The sequence below is a fragment of the Peromyscus californicus genome, unplaced genomic scaffold, assembly GCF_007827085.1.
Source record: "Peromyscus californicus insignis strain IS unplaced genomic scaffold, ASM782708v3 Scaffold_7__1_contigs__length_154581171, whole genome shotgun sequence".
NCBI lineage: Eukaryota > Metazoa > Chordata > Mammalia > Rodentia > Cricetidae > Peromyscus > Peromyscus californicus.
Window position 1 is genome coordinate 51,138,903 of NW_026294595.1, and position 19,412 is coordinate 51,158,314.

Sequence of the window (19,412 nt, forward strand, 5' to 3'; positions counted from 1 at the left end):
GATAGAGTGGGTTTGTCTCCAGATCACTGCAGTACAGTAAGAAGTTCTGGGTCTCTCCTTCACATGGGAAAGTGGTATTTCTGTCAGCTAATAGCCTGTTAATGCACAAAGGCAACATGCACACACTGAAGTACTGTTGAAAATGGTGATGGCTTCAGGGCAGGGCCCACGCCCAGCAGCACACGGGCACCACGAACGAGCGTGATGCTGGTATGGATTTCTTGTCTTAGAATCTTTGGGCATTTATTTATTCTCTAAAACTTTACTGGTCTTTTGCTTCTATGTTACGGTTTCTGGTTCTGTTTTTATGGGATTTCTGTGTGTGTGTCTGAGTCTGTTGCCTGTGCTTTTTCTTTGGCTCCTTTTTTTCTGTTTGTCTTTACTATTTTTTAGGTGCCTGTTTGTTTTCTAATGAGAAAGAAAGGCTGTGGATTTGGGTGGGTGGGGAGGTAGGGAGGACTTGGGAGGAGTTGGGGGAGGCAATTAGAATATATTGTAAAAATATATTGAAAAAAATATATTTTCAATAAAAAAATTAAAAATAATTAAGAGAGAAACGGTGATGGCATTTGCTCAAATGAGGTTGGAGTAACCTTCAATTAGTAAAAACGCAGTACCTTTAAAGTGCAAGAGAAGGAGGTATGCCTGTACATCAGTGTGTCACCACAAAGCATGCCATGCAACACCACACTGGCAGAGTGGGTATATTCAAACCAGCTCAACAATTTATTGCATGTTTTCAGACTGGTTCAGCTGGACAACTATTATTAAAATGCTACACAAATGCCGACTATAAAACTAGCCCAAGTTTTCACTTACCTCATAACTTAACTCATAACTTACCTGCTTCCCAACCATTTCCTACACCTTCCAGAAGCAAGGTTTGGGATACTGGACAAATTTAAGAATGCTTGGAATACTGACACCTAGGAACACAAGGTAGTCACTTACTGAAAACTTTGTAGGAAAAGAGGTCGAGGAGGAGATGGGCTGTGACAGGGCCTGTAGTCTATGGCCTATAAGCTGTTTTAAGGAGTTAAGCGTCTAGTGAAAAGGGGGTCCAATCTAGGATACTCTGACAGATTTTGAGACACCACCTTGGCTACTCTACTAGGGAGGAGCTACGGTAAGCAGGGATGGAAGTCAAGAGACACAGACAACAATAATCTGAATCATGAGAGCATGGATCAGGGATAAAACAGTGTCAGTCATGAGAAGTGGCATTTTGGATTATTTTGAAGGGAGAGCAAACAGCATTTCCTGTTGGGTTGGAGATGGGCTGTGGGAATGAAGAATCAATGATGGCAAGGTTGTTCTGGCTTAAGCATCTGGAAGAACTATGTTGTCACCAGCTGATGAGAGACTGTGAAAAAAGGGCAGCTGAGGGAAGGTTAGCTCAGTGTTGAATAGGGTTTAAGATGTTTTCTCAGGTCTGAAGTTTGGGTGGTGTTCCAGATGAGGCCCATCAGTTGAAAAGGTCACTCGGTGCACGTGCATGGAAGCTATTAGTAAGCACAGAGAACAGAAGCTATGCCTGCCGTGGTTAAGGGCCTTCCAGAGGCCTTTACTCTGTATTTCAGAAACGGAAAGACTTGCAGCCTCCTCTCAGGAAATTTAAATGCCCTGAAAAGGGGGGGTGGGGTGGGGAGAGCAGGCAAAACTTTATGAAAGACAGATAAAAACAAGCAAATTATAAACATAATTTAAAGATAGAATTTATTCTCTGATGGTTTAGTCATGCAAACTGTACATAAAAGAAAATAGTACAGTTTGTGTAACATTGCAAATATAAGGACTCAAAATGCTAGGTACAGAAGTAGTGTGACATCCGGGAAGTCAAAATGGAAATTTTTTGTGTTTATACAACTAATAATGATTTTTATTTGCTGAGTACAGACTGATTTACAATGAGAGCTTTGTCAACCGTGTTAAGTTCGTTAACCGTTACATGACTTCTCACATCTATGTACTTCTACTTTACAGTTGCAAGAATCTGTTACCAAAGAACCGAAGCTTTCACAAATCTGAAGATGAAAGAAAAATGTTGAGGGTGCAGAGAGTGAGACATGAAGGCTCTGACCAACCTTATCCATCTACAACGAAAAGAGCTTGCCTGGAGAATTCATGTTTTGTGCCTTTGAGATCAACTCCTTAGCGTAACTATGACAAAACCATGATTAAAACTGATTACTTTAAATATGAGATCAGGTTGAAAGTAATAGACACAAATAGAATCAGCAACCAAAATGCTCTCATTTTTAATAAGCCAAGTAATAAAGTTCCTATTATCTTCTTACTTAAAAGTCCTGAAATGTCATTTATATGCATGTTTCCCAGTCTGGAACTTAGGCAGGTGGGATGGGGATTCCCCTGAACTCTCAAGGGTACTCCATACAGGCTTTGGAAATGTCAGTCTCATTAAGAGATGGCACCGAGACCACGTGATAGTGTAGTATGGATGCAGAACAGACTACACAACTTACTATAAACACATTAGAGGTATTTACAGAATGGAATCCTGCTTGAACGCCAGAAGTTGCTACTGGGTAGGACTCAACAATTTTACAAAGTTTTCTTACACACATCTACTACTTTTTTATTTTTAATGTTTAACAATTTAGTCTATTTAAAATATTGTACTGTATTTTGAACATAACTGCAGAATAAAAATAGATAATGGCACATTAGAAAACTCAGTATTCCACAGATGACTGGGTAATGAGCAAAGTTGAACTACAATCATCTCATCAGAACAAGCTACTTTATGGAATGTTAGTTCTCCAAGCCTGCACAGTAATGGCATCTGAAACTGCAGTCATCTACTGCCAGCATCACACTGAAGGCATCGTTAAACATTCAAGCAAAGATCGCTGGCATAAACTATTGGAAGATGCGCACACACACACACACACACACACACACACACACACACACACACACTCATTCTCTCATTCACTCACATTCCCACATTATAATTACATTGTTCTAAAGATAGATACTGATTTTTTTTCCACGAGAAACATTATCAAAATTGGCTACTAAAAGATGACAGTGCTTTCACAAGAGTAAGTACAAGTTAGCTCGCAAGTACAAGAACAACAATGAGGGGAACAGTCTTAAATTTCTAAGTCGTAATTTTAGGCTTTTCTGGCAACCACACCATACTTCATTATGCATAAACTTCTCACTTTGTTACCTGAAATCTGCAAAACAAAACAAAACAAATCACACTCAACAACAGAAACAAAACAAAACAAACCCCAAAATGACAAGAGCAAATTTTAAAAATTACTAGACATCTGACAACCCTGTATCATACATTATATAATTTCATAGTTTTCAGCCTCAAGAACACAGGTTTAAAATACTGAATTTAAGACTTAAAAAATCAAGTCATTTTTTTGAAATGCTCAAGATTCCAAAATTTTTGTCTACTTAATCTTAAAAACATTGCAGGGTGGTGAACGACTTCGATTAGTCTATGAATGTGCACAAAGCACTAATGTTTTACTACTTTTACTCACTTAAAAAAAAGTGTTTCTAATATTCTTTCTTTTGCATAATGTGCAAAATAAAAGGCAAACAGATTAAAAGGAACTTTCTGTCTTTTCTTCCCTAGTGCCTTACGTTCATATTACAAAGTCAATAGGAACTCTGCAGAACTTTGGTATAAATGATAACAAGACTACCATCACAGCTCAGGATGAGGGGTGGGCAAAGAAACGGGGGTGGGAAGAGTGATTCAGTCAACACCCCCATTTATTAAAACACCACTAAACAGAAGTCAAACAACCCACAATGAATTATGGTACAATTTACACATTGAGCACAGAAAAATTAATAAATCTAACAATACTTATAAAAAAAGCAAAATCAGTCTTCCAGAGACTAAAAACTTATTCAGTCTGATCATCTGTTACTACACCAACTCTAGAGCCAAATATAACTTCAAGTAAAAAAGACAAAAAAAAAAAAAAGAAAAAAAAGAAAAAAAATTTACAACCACAGATTTCGCATAAACGCAAACTGGTCTTTCCTTGATTTCCCTTTGAAGTCACTAATCAGTATCTAAAGCTGCCGCACTGAGGGTCTTTAATCAACTTCCTGAGGGCTGTGGCTGGGAGGAAGGAGCCATGACCATCTGGGAGAGCGCAGGCTCCGTGCTCTGGTCCGCCATCTGGGTGAGGACTGAAGTAGCCACAGCTTCTGCCTTTGACGTTGAGCTGACTCCATTGGATGTGCTGACAGAGCTGTGCTGGATTGCTTCTGTATGTGGGCTGCTTGGCACAGAAAGGTCTTCTGAACTGTCATCTTTATCAGCAGCTGAGTTTAAAAAGAAAAATCATTCATTTTCTCAGAAGTATTAACAAGAGAGCATTAATGAGTTGAGTCCACACCCAAAGCTGGAAGGTGTTTTACAGTACCGGTTACTCAGGACAAGCTGCACAACTGAAATAAACTGGAGAGTGGCTCCAATCAGAAAGCAGGCAACTGTGTCTGCAACAGGCCAAATGAAGGCATGCCTGTGTATCACAGTGTCATCAGACTTGCTAAATAGGGGTGTACAGACTTGCTAAATAGGGTCAAAGAAAACAAGGTAGGGCCAGGTAGGTGGTGCATGTATTTAATCCCAGCACACAGGAGGCAGAAGCAGACAATCTCTGAGATCAAGGCAAATCTGGGCTATATAATGAGACCCTATCATAAAACAAACAAAATAACAACAAAAAGAGGCATCTTTTTTCCATACATCTGTAATGCCAGGACTCTCTAGAGACAGAGACAGAAGGATTGCTAGTTTGAGGACAACCTGGGCTGTAGAGTTCTAGGCCAGCATCTAGCTACACAGCAAGACCTGGTCTTTAATACAACAACAAAGTAAAGTAAGTGGCTGAAATATAGCTGCTCATAGATATAATCAGCATGTACTGAGCAACACATTTAACAAAACTAGTCTATTTGCTTACCTGTCACCCTTATTAAAAGGTGAAAAAAACTATTTATAACCACATGAATAAACAAAATGAATCTTACATACAAAATTATATTTTCAATTATTCCCTCTGCATTTACCAGAACTGTATTTTTGTGCCTGAATTTCCATCCACTGAAGTCATGGATGATTACAACACCTACGTCTAATGATGCATACACATGAGAATAAATAATATTCAAAGACTAAATGTCACCAGCTGTTAGAGCTATACAAATTAATTGAGATTCAAATACATATCCATATACAACCTAAGATATTGAAACTGAAGAAACGTTCAGGAAAGGGCATCTAAGTATTCGCGGAAACAAATTTACAATATTTAGAACTGAGCAACCAACCTCTTACATCTTTATTTTAGTAGACTAGTAGAATAATTTGATATTCAACAGATAACTATTTTCTAATTTGCAAGTTCTAGATACCATGATGACACACACAGTTGGTCCCATCCTTTAGTCATTGACGCTGTCCTTTCCTTTTTCACATGCAGTCCCTCTTTGGATTTATTTAATCTGCTCCTTGTGTTTCTTGACATATCACAGTGGCATATTATTCCTAACGATACAGCTTAGTTTTGTTTGCTGCTCTACAACATACAGTACCATCCTACTAGACATGTTCTCATCTTTCCTTCTTCCCTCTCTTAGGGTTTTGAAACAGGGTCTTACTGTGTGGCCAAGGATGGCCTTAACCTCATGGCCAATCCTCTTGCCTCAGCCTTCTAGGTGCTGGGATTACAGGTGTGTGCTGACATGCCCAACTTGGATGTTTTCTTTTCCATGTGACTTGTTTCACCTGGCATTAAAAATAAATTTTAGTTAAGTGTTTAGAAAGTATTCAGGCTTTCTAGCAACTGAGAATGTAGACCAGCCTACTCACTGATGGGCCAGATGCCTATTGACAATGGACCGTATGGAACAATTACCCCATGATTTGTTATGTAGAGGGTGGATAGTGGGTACCTTGTAGAGGGAGAAATAATTGTCAAGTATAATGGGCACAAATAAAAGTCTTCATTTTGAGAATTTTCTGAAATATAGTAGTTCTTACAGAATTTATACATCAGCATCAAATCCATGTCTTTTTGAAAAGCAGATTTTAAGATATATTAGTGAAATGAGATTCTATCTTTTCCATAATGTGCTGTAAGTGCAAAAATGTTTCCCTGAATCAAATCTGACCTCAAACTACAATTTTAAAAAATCTCAATCAGAAATCTTAAAAATATACGAATCGGAAAAAAATACTTTAGGCAACAATGAATATTGTAACATACTTCTAATTCTTCCACCAATGTAACAATCACGTTTAAAGAAAACACTGGCAATAACAATTCAAATGGAGACTATTAAAAAGCTGTCATTTCACTATTCTTCTTCATCAAACAACAAGCTAACCCTTCGTCCGAATGTTAGGCTCTAGAAAAACATCAGCTCTCAAAGACAGGGAAGCTGACTGGTAATATGAGAAAATATAAAAATATAGGGGAAGAATGACTCAAAATGAAACAGTTAGAGTAGTGCTTATCCAGAGACTCACAGAATTGGCTAAAGCACATCTTTAGACAGTACAAAGAATTACCAGTTATAAATTAGGTAATTATAATATGTTATAAAATACCTTTGCAATGCATTACGTCTGTACTTGTGTCTAGTTTTAGTAGCTGAGGGGAGGAAATGACCAGAAAAATCAAAGATACTAGAAAGACACATATGCTGCCCTCAGAGAACCACTTCTAGCTTAAATCAGATGTTTGAAAATTCAAGCCCTCTTGCTCTGTGATGTGTTTCAGTGTGTGGAAGCCAGAGGACATTTTGTGGGAGTTGGTTCTCTCCTTCCAACTTGTGAAGACAGGGCATCCTTTCGTGCTTGTTATGTGTACTACAGACCTGCTGGCTTGTGAGCGTCCACATAGTTCTCCTGTCCACATCTTTCTCCACAGATGCTTAACGATCGCATGTGGCTTTTTTATATGGTTCCAGGGAGAGAACTCAGGTTGTTAGGATTGTATAGCACATGCTTTGCCTGCTCAGCCATAAGTCTGGCAATCCAACTCTTTACCTAGGTTCCCTACCTATGTTCATACATATATTCAATAATAAAATGTATTGATATTCAATTAGGCTCAAGAAGCTTCCTTCCATTTATAATTATACAGACAATAATACAATTTAAATGATATATGCTCATATCTAGAGAATATGAATTCATACCAATAAGATCATGAAAATAAGTATTAGAAGTGCATTGTGATTTTTTTTTCAATCAGGTTTCCTATTATTTAACAACTAGGGTGCTCATCACTCAATTTACCCATACTGAAGGGTTTCTTAGGATGTGATACAGAACTTTCAGTACTGAATTTCATTAGACAATGTTTCAACTGAGACCTTATGACTGCTAGTACTGCCCCTCTGACCTAACAGATTTGTAATAATTCTGAGCTTCATTACACCTAACTTTCTCTCACAGCTATTTTAAAAGATTTAGCTGGCACTGGACATCACCACTGACTGTATGGGCTATATTCAGAGTGTGGGATTTATTTCTTCAACATCTATTTGCCTAATCTTTGTTACCTTGACTACTGACCGAAATTAGATTTATATACAAATTTAAAATAGAATTTTAAGTCAGGCAGGGTGGAACATGCCTTAGTCCTAGCATTTGGGAGAGGCAGATGGAGCTCTGAGTTCGAGACCAGTCTAGTCTATAGAACGAGTTCTAGGACAGCCAGTGCTACACAGAGACACCCCGTCTCAACCCCTACCCCAAATAAATAAACACATAAATAAATAAAATTTTAAATTTTCAACTAATCTGATTATCTAAGAGTTTATGAATTATTAAGAGTTTATGAATGTTTTCGGTCATTTTACTTAACAATAGATACATTGACACTTCTGTATGCTTAAAATGATGTCAAACAATCATTAAATCATTGGTTTGTGGACTGGAGAGATGGCTCAGAGGTTAAAAGAACTGGCTGCTCTTCCAGAGATCCTGAGTTCAATTCCCAGCAACCACATGCTGGCTCACAACCATCTATAACGAGGTTTTATGCCCTCTTCTGGCATGTGCCAGAACACAGTATACATAATAAATAAATAAATCTTAAAAAAAAAAAAAATCATTGGTTTGCATTGGGCAGTGGTGGCACACACCTTTAATCTCAGCACTCGGGAGGCAGAGGGAGGTGGATCTCTGTGCGTTCAGGGCCAGCCTGGTCTATAGCATGAGTTTCAGGACAGCCAGGGCTACAAGAGAAACTATCTCGAAACCCTTTCCCCACAAAAAAAAAAAAAACAAAGAACCCAAAAAAAACATTGGTTTGCATTTATTGGGCATATATTGCCTGCATAATAATTAAATAGTTGAGACTATCCAATCAGTAATAAAAGATTTTAAAACTGTAGACTATTTTCAATTAAATACAATGTAAGAGTTAATTTCCTTCTAATTTTACAAAATCATTCATATATTTCCTTTTAAACCATCAAAATCCAAGGAGGCTTTCTTGCTGAAGAAAATCATGTATGCATAATGTTGAACTCAGTAGCATCTATGGGAAATTATGTTGTTAAGTCAGATGGGAACCGTAATGGCCTCATCCCTACAGCAATCACTGTTAATACAAATCCCAAACATAGTTCTATATGGTTCCAATTTACTCGACAATGTGTTTCACTGTCCTGTCAAAATGACTAGATATCAAATAACAGAGATTTATATGCTCAAAACAGACAAAAATCAGTATTCTAAATATATATGGCAATTGAGAGTAGCTACATCTACTGAATCTTTTAAATTAAAAAATATTGCTCATTTTGATGAAACTGCTTACAATTGACTACAAGTAAAGATGGTAGCCATTAAGTTTTATTGTAAGTACCTGAGGAACTGTTTGCATCCAATACAAAATGTTTCCTTCTTTTGAATTACTGACATCAGCAAATTAAAATGAAGTGGATACATATGGCTGAAACAATCCTCACATTTACAAATATCCTGAAATATCACTAAATCATAAAAACGAAAGGCCGTGGGTTATGTATTATAAATGTTGCCTAATGCATCCCCAGCTCTGTTATTTGTTACGAATTTATATGTGATGGACAAAATTGGCTATTTACTCAGGAGTAACAGCTGGTTCCAACACTGTGCATCTTGTCAAGAAGAAGGACATTAGAGAAAGGAAAAAAGCACAATTAACCTCGACAAAGCTGGAAACAGAAGAATCTCATTGGTGGGGAGAATGAAGGAAATTTATAAGAAAATAATTTCAATACTGTTCTGTTTTACCATTTTTATGACTAATATGACAGTGCCACATAAAAGCTCACAATCACACAAACACTGTCCAATGGTGACATTCTCTAAAAAAGAACAATAAGATATGATACTATAAATGGAGAGTGTGTAGTTGAATGAAGACAGTGGATTAAAAAACTCTCATCATCACTAAATGGGGACAGCAAAGAAAACACTGGTTCTGTCAATTCAAGAGCAAGTGTTAACTCGTGACAACAAAGGATCACTGACAGTAAACAGTGTACTTCAGACTGTTTAGCTAGCCAACTTCTGATCCATACTAATGCCTAGGGAAACTTGCCCGCCACCCCAGACTATCATAACTTTGCAGAAATCCTGATGTTTACTCTTAAGTACCCGAACGGCAGCCTGCAATTTTTCCTGGTAGCTCTGCTCACTCTGGCAGTCTGTCACTGCCGTAGCCTACAGCTGTAGGTAATGGAACATTACTTACCATGATAGCCAGACTTCTTCTGCATGGCAGTTACAGGGCAATCTTTATGAGCCAGGAGAAGCTGTTTCAGCTGGGCCACTTCATTTCTCAGCAGGGTGACTTCGCTCTGGAGAAGAAACAACTCGTATGCCTTACCAGTGTTAGATAAAACATATTTGATTATTTAAAGAAAGCGAGGCTTAAGGTATGAAAACTGGAACTTTTTGGCATAATCAATATACATCAGTTTTGTGTTTTAGCACTTATACAAAAGTTTTTAGTTTAAAAAACTGAAATCATATCAACACCATAACTGCATCCTAGCTCACCACTGCCACAGGAACCCTTATGCACTATAGGTCTTTATTTTACATACGTTAAATGCTCTTTGGATTATTTGAAAACTTGAAAATGTCAATGATTAGGATGGATTTTCAATGATTCCATTCACTTTTTAAAAATGAAAAGTTCATCCTGGAAATGCAATTAAGCACATTTAAAGTTTAGAAACGAAGAAATTACATTTATTCAAGAACCATGGATCTTTAAACTTAATTGTTGAGCACCGTCTGGGCACCAGAACCAATGAAAGTGGATGTACTGTTAAATGTATTTGCTGCCTGTGACATACACATCGAAATTTAAATGTTATGTTCATGGTGATCTGTTTCATTCCTTACAACAGAGTACTTTAGCCTTTGTTTAGGATGCATTCATTTCCCAAGTTCTACATCAAAGTTTCCAACTGAACAAGTCATTCTAATTCCTTTGGTTCAGCACCATATATTAAAAGCAGAAATGGGTGATCATTTACCAACACTTATGAGTTAGAAATACTCGCCGGACGGTGGTGGTGCACGCCTTTAATCCCAGCACTCAGGAGGCAGAGCCAGGCGGATCTCTGTGAGTTCGAGGACAGCCTGGGCTACCAAGTGAGTTCCAGGAAAGGCGCAAAGCTACACAGAGAAACCCTGTCTCGAAAAACCAAAAAAAAAAAAAAAAAAAAAAAAAAAGAAATACTATGGACTTAATAAATTAGTAGCATTAAAAAACTCATTATAAATGTTTCTTCTCATCTGGATTTACATTAACTCTAACCATATGGGTTTCACCCATGAGCCCCAAACTATTAACAAATGAGAATATTTAGCACACTGGGAGACATGAAATTGTAGGCACATAATCCACCAACACCTTTTTCAGACAGGATATCACTGCATCCCAGGCTGGCCTCTAAACCACAGCAATTCTCCTGCCCTAGGCCTAAGTGCTGGGATTACTCTAGTCTCCACTTTACCTTTTAAACCAGAAAGCTGGATGTGAAATACTTTAGCAGATTAGTCTTATTAGGCCTTCTTAAGTGACTGATAACAGAAACAAAATCATGAGAACAAAAGTCAAGCAATCTGAAAAGTGAGTGTATGTAAAGTTTTCCACACCCCTACAACACTGGCAACAATGTACTAAAGCACAGAACAAACTTTGTGCTAGTATAACCCGAATTAGTAAGAGGTGAAAATATACTTAGAATACTGTATTTAAGAATAGATAGTGGGGGCTGGAGAGATGGCTCAGTGTCAAGAGCACTGGCTGCTCTTCCAGACAATTCCCAGCACCTGCATGGGAGCTGACAACTGTAACTCCAGTTCCAGGGGATCCAGCACCCTCACACAGACGTATGTGCTGTAAAAGAAAAATAGGTGGTTGTAGATTCCTCTCCAACCAACATGACTGCACCAGCACTGAGTAGTTAGCGCGGTTTCCAGTACCAGCCATGGTCTAACAAACATGACTGCACCAGCACTGAGTAGTTAGCGCGGTTTCCAGTACCAGCCATGGTCTCCCTCTTGTGAAATGGGTCTCAAGTCCAATTAGAAGGTGTTGGTTACCATCGAGGGGTGCATGCCACTGCACCAATGGGGTTGTTGTGTTATGCTGATCACTGATATGGTTTACAGGTGTCATAGCTGGGTTAAGATTGTTGACGGCTTCCCTCCTTTGGAAGGATGTATGGCACCTTCTGGTGTCATGAAAGTTAGTCAGGGAAGCAGCATTTAGGTCAGTTCCAGCTCAGGGGCCTCTGGGCCCTGTTTCCGAAGTGTATGGTGTCTTACCAACAGGGACTTACCTTCCACCTCCGGGGTGCGGGTGGAGATGGGGGTGGCAGGGAGAAGGTAACCAAGGGCAACAGCAATAGACTGTATGTTTTCTGAGTCTCCTGGACAGCCCTGGCCAACAACTAAAAAGCGGGTAAGATCATGTCTGGTACTGGCGATTTTGCTACGTGGTCTTTGGCTCTTGGAGGAAGTTTTGTCTACCCAGATGAGAAAGGCTCATTAAAACTATGTATTCATACACAGAGTATTATAGCTTTTTGGGTTATGTTCTGGAAATAGTCAATAGTTTAGTTCCTTGTGGCTTTTCCAGACGTCCTATGGTTATTTTACCACCTGTCTCCTTTTGTATTGACGAGCCTCCCTTTCCCAACTCCCGTATCAGACTACTTGTATACTGCTAGTCCCCTTTATCCTCCTTCCCCACCCCTACCTCTTCTGGATTTACCTTTCTGCCTCTCCCTAAGGAGCCCCTCCCTTTTCCCTGAGCAGATCTCTTTTGCCCTCCTAATCCCCTCTCACCCACAAAATCTCACCAACACAACTGACTAAATGTTAGCTGAACAAGGACCACCACCAACGAACATGCCAAACTGAATGGAGAAAAGCCCCAAGGCCTCAACTCTACACAAAGAACTCTAGGCAATGAGGAGAGTTGGGAGTGGAGAGTCGGTGCTCCTAAGGCAAGAAGGTACCAACTGTTTGTCCAGTATCAGACTCCTCCTCAAAACACACAAACAGGTAGCATTAGATGCTATCTCCCTGCCACCCCCACCTCCACCCGCACCCCGGAGGTGGAAGGTAAGTCCCTGTTGGTAAGACACCATACACTTCGGAAACAGGGCCCAGAGGCCCCTGAGCTGGAACTGACCTAAATGCTGCTTCCCTGACTAACTTTCATGACACACACACGCACGCACGCACGCACGCACGCACGCACGCGTGCTATATAGATATGTAGTAATAATTAGTTGCACAAAAGAGGCCATGAATTTGAAGGACAGTGGGGAGGGCTATATTCTGGTTTTGCAGGGAGTAAAGGTGAGAGAGAAATGTAAAAAAAAAAAAATTTAAAAGGTTTTATTAAGAACAAAAAAAGACATTTAAATCACTTTATTAACATGAATATCTGAAAATGTACACAACAGTAATTAATATTCTAACAGGTTTGGCAAAGAATGATTTTTGTGGTCTATGTATAAATCATAATGTATAATCTGTTTCATTTTATTTAAAAGAAAAAATTAATTTTATTCTAAAAAACTGGAAGTTTTTGAGTAAAATTCATTTACCATGATAATGATGATAATATTTACTAAATCCTAGTATATGTTTGGAGTTTATGTTGTTTAGTAAGTCATGATTAATCTGTTTTTCAAATTATTAAAATTAGATGGTTAAAAATAAGTTTTGTGCCGGGCGGTGGTGGCGCATGCCTTTAATCCCAGCACTCGGGAGGCAGAGCCAGGCGGATCTCTGTGAGTTCAAGGCCAGCCTGGACTACCAAGTGAGTTCCAGGAAAAGGCGCAAAGCTACACAGAGAAACCCTGTCTCGAAAAACCAAAAAAAAAAAAAAAAAATAGTTTTGTAAATGATTATTTATTCTAAAATAACCAAATCAATATACAAAATGCAACAAAGGCTTTTAAGGATGTCTGTCTCACACATGTAACGAAATCTTGTTATAAAATTTAGTTTGGGTTGGGTGGCAGTGGCGCACGCCTTTAATCCCAGCACTCGGGAGGCAGAGCCAGGCGGATCTCTGTGAGTTCGAGGCCAGCCTGGTCTACAGGTATGAGATCCAGGACAGTCACCAAAACTACACAGATAAACCCTGTCTCGAAAAAACCAAAAAAAAAAAATTAGTTTGGGTAAGTGCTATTCAGGATGGTAAAAACAGTTTTCTAAGCATTTAAACAATTATATTTATAGTACTTTGCAGATAGATTTAAGGAAGAAGCAAGAGTCCCTATTCCTATTAGTGTTTATATAGGAAGATTCACTGAAAACTGGAAATGGATAATTCAAAAGATTGATCTAGGCACATGCTCACAATACCAGCTACTTGGTAGCTGAGGCAGGAAGGTCTTGAGTTTGGAGCAAGTTTGGGCAATTTAGTTGTCTAAGCTGAGATTCCTAAGGAATAAAAAGGAGGCACTGGTGGCAGAGTGGTGAGGCTCTGATTTCAATTTCTAGTACTGTTGACCTATGTTAACAAGCTACAACTGATTACCATTACTTTCCAATTAATTAGTAGTTCAAAAGCTACTACTGGAGAATAGCCACAAGTCAAAAGCAAAATGATGAAAACAGAGAGAAAGGAGGAAGGACAAAGAAGGGAAGGAGGGAGAAGCGAGGATCAACACGTTTGGTGCTACCTGATACTTTTATTGGAAATCTTACCAAAGACTTGAATGGGGACGAAGCCTTACAATCTGTATAGCACATGAGGTCCTAAGAAATGTATGTGAGGCACATCGGCAGGGCAGCATGAAATCATTTGTTCTGCCACTGGCCAAATTGTACCCGTTCTGTGGATAATTAGAATCCTTCAGTTTCCAAAGCTGTTTTCAATCTGTCACCTTTCATGATCACTATATTCACTTGAAAAAAAAAAAAAAAAGGAACAAAATAAAATTGTAATTAAAAGAATGTAAAAAACTGCCACTGAAACTACTTTATGGTTAATATAAACCAAAAACAAACAAACAAACAAACAAAAACAACAACAAAAAAAAACAGTAATATTTTTAAAGTTTTTGAGAACTTTATAAAGTAATTAGGGTATTTGTGTACCACACAAATAGTTACACAGTTTCACTGTGCCAGTGTTGAAAGTTTAGTATTACTTCATGTCATTATTCACAAAGGTTTAGGAAACCATGGTTTACTATAGAGTCCATATATATGCAGTATACATCATATCCTAAATAAAGTGTGTGGAGGATCATCTAGCGAGAAATGGAAAAACTATGTTCCTAACTAATAAACACAAGTAAACTGTGCATTTGTGCCCCGTACCTGCAGCTGGCCATTTAGTGAACTCAAGTCTTCTGCTTTCTTCTCTAAGGACTGAACCCAGACTTTCCTTTTCTGTCGGCATCTTGAAGCTGCTGCTCTATTTCGTTCTAGAAACTTTCTCCTTTTCTCATCAGGATCTTCATTAGCTGCTCTTCTTCGACGGCCACTTGTATTTTGGGTCTGCGGAGTTGTGTGAGCCGGAGAAGCCTGTGACAACATGGAGAGAAACATGTATCATTATTGTGTAGTGAGTAAATTAACATGGATAAGACACAGTATTAAAGTGAGAGTGCTGCTTAACTTCATGCTCTAAAACTTGACGACATCAGTACTTTGGAACAACATGAAAATCACCTGGGGCTGAATTCCTTTTACATAACTAAGCTATATGATAGCAAAATACTCAATGTGATGTTCAAGTATGTGTATTTGTGACTGTCTTGCTAAAGGAACACAGCAGTAAAATGACTAATGACATTCTGCTATATTCACAGATCAGTGCCTTGTTCAGCCATCATCACAGAAGCTTCCTCCTGTAGTAGATGGGAACAAACACAGAGACCCACAGTCTGACAATAGGCATGCACAGGGTTTGCTGGGGCTGCACCAGATGGGGTCTTAGAAATGAAAGAAGAAGTAGACATACACCCCCATCCCTAACCAGAAGCTATCTTCAATTGATAGTCACTTGCAAATGAAAAATTAATGTTCTCCATGGCAGTCTCACTGGGGAAACAAACCACTCTTAAGGCTAGACTGCATGCCCAGCAGTCGATGGTCAACAAATCTAACTCAATGGCATCTTTGGAGGGTCATTATCTCACAATGTTAAGTCAGGGAATTCATTTTATTTTTACCTTATAGTTCCTTTGTGTATATTATGGCTTCCGGTTTTGGTTTTTTATGGGATTCCTGTATGTGTCTCTGTGTTTACATGTGTTTCTTGGTCCTATTCTGATTTGTTTGTTCTTGATTTATCTTACTATTATTCCTTAGATGCCTGTTTTCTTCCTTCCTCTTTTTTTTTTTTTTTTTTTGGTTTTTCGACACAGGGTTTCTCTGTGTAGCTTTGCGCCTCTTCCTGGAACTCACTTGGTAGCCCAGGCTGGCCTCGAACTCACAGAGATCCGCCTGGCTCTGCCTCCCGAGTGCTGGGATTAAAGGCGTGCGCCACCACCGCCCGGCTCTTCCTTCCTCTTTTGTTTTGTTTTGTTTCTTCAAGACAAGGTTTCTCTGTGTAGCTCTACCCTGGAACTCGCTCTATAGACCAGGTTGGTCTCAAAACCACCTATTTGTTTTCTCTCTTTCTTCTTTTTTTTTTTTTAGTTTTTCCGAGACAAGGTTTCTCTGTAGTTTTGGTGCCTATTCTGGATCTCGCTCTGCAGATCAGGCTGGCCTCGAACTCACAGAGATCCGCCTGGCTCTGCCTCCCTAGTGCTCGGATTAAAGGCGTGAGACACCATGGCCAGGCTGCCTGTTTGTTTTCTAATGAGAGAAAGGAAGGTGTGGATCCAAATGTGAGGGGAGGTGGGGAAGAATTGGGAGGAGTAGGGGAGAGGGGAACCCATAATCAACATATATAAAAAAATCTATTTTCAATAAAAGAAAAAATTCATTTGTATTTTGACAAACTATTTTTATAAATGTTCTTTTTAACTGATTTTGTATCCATTCAACCCTTTGAAAGCTACTCATTGTAAGTTTACAACATTTTTCAATTCTATTTTAAAATAAAGTTTATTAAATATGCCAGTTTTCCTAAAATAATTTTTATAATAATACTTATTTTCCAGGTAAGGATAAGTCACAGGGCCTTGATTTTCATTAACGGTCAGCTTGGTTATCTTTGATTAGCCCAGGACATAAATCTTCAGTCATTAATCACACTATGTAGTACATAGGACCGTCCAATGTTAGGGACCCTCATAGTCTTACAATCTCAAACTGCGCCACAGAAAATAGCAGTGTGGGAGACAGGAAACAAACTCTTGGAAATGATGCTGAGGAAAGAGAACTTTGGACTACCAGCATGTGATCCAAAGGAGAAACTTGAAAAATTACTTTACCTATTATTATTAAGCATATTTTAAAATAGCATGATCAAATAAAATATGTTATTTATGAACATATGGGCTTGGCAGGCAAATCACCAAAGTATTTCATACTCTACATACCTTAAGATATAAAATAACCACTTAATCTTTTGTTCAAATAACTAATACTAAAAATTTATACAGCATTAGGGTTGGTGATATGGCTTAGAAGGGAGTTTATCTAGTGTGTCTGAAATGCTGGGTTCAGTCTCTATCAGCACAAAACAAACATCAAATTAAGATGGCTATATTTATATTATATTCATATGCTGAGAGACTATAAATATATAAAGAAATCACATAAGCTGTACTGTGTTTTTCTTTTTAAGGATGACCAGAGTGGTGAATAATGACACCACCACACATACCGGAGTCTCTGTCGTGGATGTGGCCGGCTGCTGTAAGGACTGCTGACGAGATTCTTCTGACTGAGTCCTACCCAATCCACTGCCATGACCTTTTACAGTATCACCGTTGGTAACTGGAGGGTGTTGCTGGGTTAAAGCAGCTTTTAATCTCTGAAATGCAAACACTATTTTAAAAAAAAATGGTTCCTGTGTGTAGTAGAATATTATTTTAAGGTGTGTTACTTTTGCTTATGTTGCATTTGTTTAACTCTGTGAAGCTATGTTACTGTGTCTGTGTAAAACACCTGTTGGTCTAATAAAGAACTGGCCAATAGTAAGGTAGGAGAAAGGATAGGCTGGGCTGGCAGGCAGAGAGAATACACCTAAGGAGAAATCTGGGAAGAGGGATTGGAGAGGTACGATCAAGCAAGAGGAGGAGGGCATGAGGGGCCAACCACCCAGCTACACACACAGCAAGCCATGGAGTAAGATACGGAAATAAGAGAACGGGAAAAGTCCAGAGGTAAAAGGTAGATGGGTTATGGAAAGCTGGCTAGAAACTAAGCCAAGCTAAGGCTGGGCATTTGTAATTAAGAATAAGCCTCTGTGTGTGATTTATATAGGATCTGGGTGGCAGGCCCCCCAAAAAAGACCGAAGACCAACCACCAACACCTGTGTTACATGCAAATCTAACTCTCAACATACACTTTGACTAACTAAAAAGTAAAAAGACAGTGTTTGTCATGGAACACATAAAAAATTTGGCTTTTTAAAAAAATTGTGTTAATTTATTTCATTTCACTAGGTTGTATTAAACATCAGTATGACAAACTAGGGCTTTGGAAAGCTTCTCTCTTTGTCTAGCACAACTACAGGATCTTATACTTTGTTCTTCACTCTGAGAAGACCTAAAAAATGAAAATATTGTATCCAGACTTGTTCAACTTAAATAAAAAAAAAGGTTAATTGATTATTTGTATATTTTCACCTATCCTCTCCCACCCTTTGCCCACATCCCTTATGTGCCTTTGCTCAGATTCTAAGATTTAATTCTCTTCTTTTCTCGACAGGTCTATTTGATCTCTGCTTTCGGGTTTTTAGTATTTACTAAGATGGTGGCCAGATGTTGCATATTAAATGTATTTGACTTACTTGTGTGTGTACACGTCACACACAGAGGACAACCTTTGGGAGCAGATTCTCTCCTTCTACCATGGGTTCCAGAGTTGAAAGCACTTTTACCTGATGAACCGTCTCAGTAATCTGATGTTGCATTTTTTAGGCCACTATGAGGATCTGCTGTACTGAAGAATTTAAGATTTAAATCTATGGTCCTCCCCTTCCTAGTACGAAGACTGCTCCTTCCCCGCTTTAAGATTTACTTATGTGTATGTGTGAGTGCCTGCAGGTATGTAGATGTGCTGTGGGGTGGTCTGTATGTCAAGTGTGTTGCTGATTGGTCAATAAATAAATCACTGATTGGCCAGTGGCCAGGCAGGAAGTATAGGCGGGACAAGGAGGAGAATAAAGCTGGGAAGTGGAAGGCTGAGTCAGAGAGACACTGCCAGCCGCCACCAGGTCAAGCAGCACGTAAAGATGCCGGTAAGCCACGAGCCATGTGGCAATGTATAGATTAATGGAAATGGATTAATTTAAGCTGTAAGAACAGTTAGCAAGAAGCCTGCCACGGCCATACAGTTTGTAACCAATATAAGTCTCTGTGTATACTTGGTTGGGTCTGAGCGGCTGTGGGACTGGCAGGTGAGAGAGATTTGTCCTGACTGTGGGCCAGGCAGGAAAACTCTAGCAATGCACTGTGTTGTGAGCCTGGATGCCCTGGAACAGGCTTACAGGTGGCAGTGAAGCACCATGTGGGTGATGGAAACAATCCAGGTCTCTGCAAGAGAAGCAGGTGCTTTTAACCACTAAACCATCTCCCCAGTCCTGAAGATCTATTTATTTTACTTTATATTTTGCCAGGATCTCAATCAGACCTCATGAACTTGGACAGTATGACAGATCCAGTGTTAGAATGCTGCCTTAGACATAACTGATGCATTTCTTTATAAAGATACAACTTCAGCTGGGCTTGGTGC

The 19,412-nt window shown here is 39.0% G+C and overlaps 1 protein-coding gene across 8 annotated transcripts in view; it reads right to left on the reverse strand.

Annotated features, from left to right (window-relative positions):
* Positions 1–1,699: 1,699 nt before the first annotated feature.
* Positions 1,700–19,412, reverse strand: part of Atf2 (activating transcription factor 2) — a 93,204-nt gene continuing 75,491 nt past the window's right edge. For 6 of the 8 annotated variants that reach the window (XM_052723588.1, XM_052723585.1, XM_052723581.1 and 3 more), the window contains 4 exons: positions 17,337–17,486; positions 14,876–15,082; positions 9,762–9,867; positions 1,700–4,323 (listed from right to left, as the gene is read on the reverse strand). In XM_052723588.1, the coding sequence (XP_052579548.1) occupies positions 4,097–4,323; positions 9,762–9,867; positions 14,876–15,082; positions 17,337–17,486 (690 nt within the window). In that variant the 3' untranslated portion in view covers positions 1,700–4,096. The other 2 variants (XM_052723586.1, XM_052723587.1) reach the window with 2 other exon arrangements.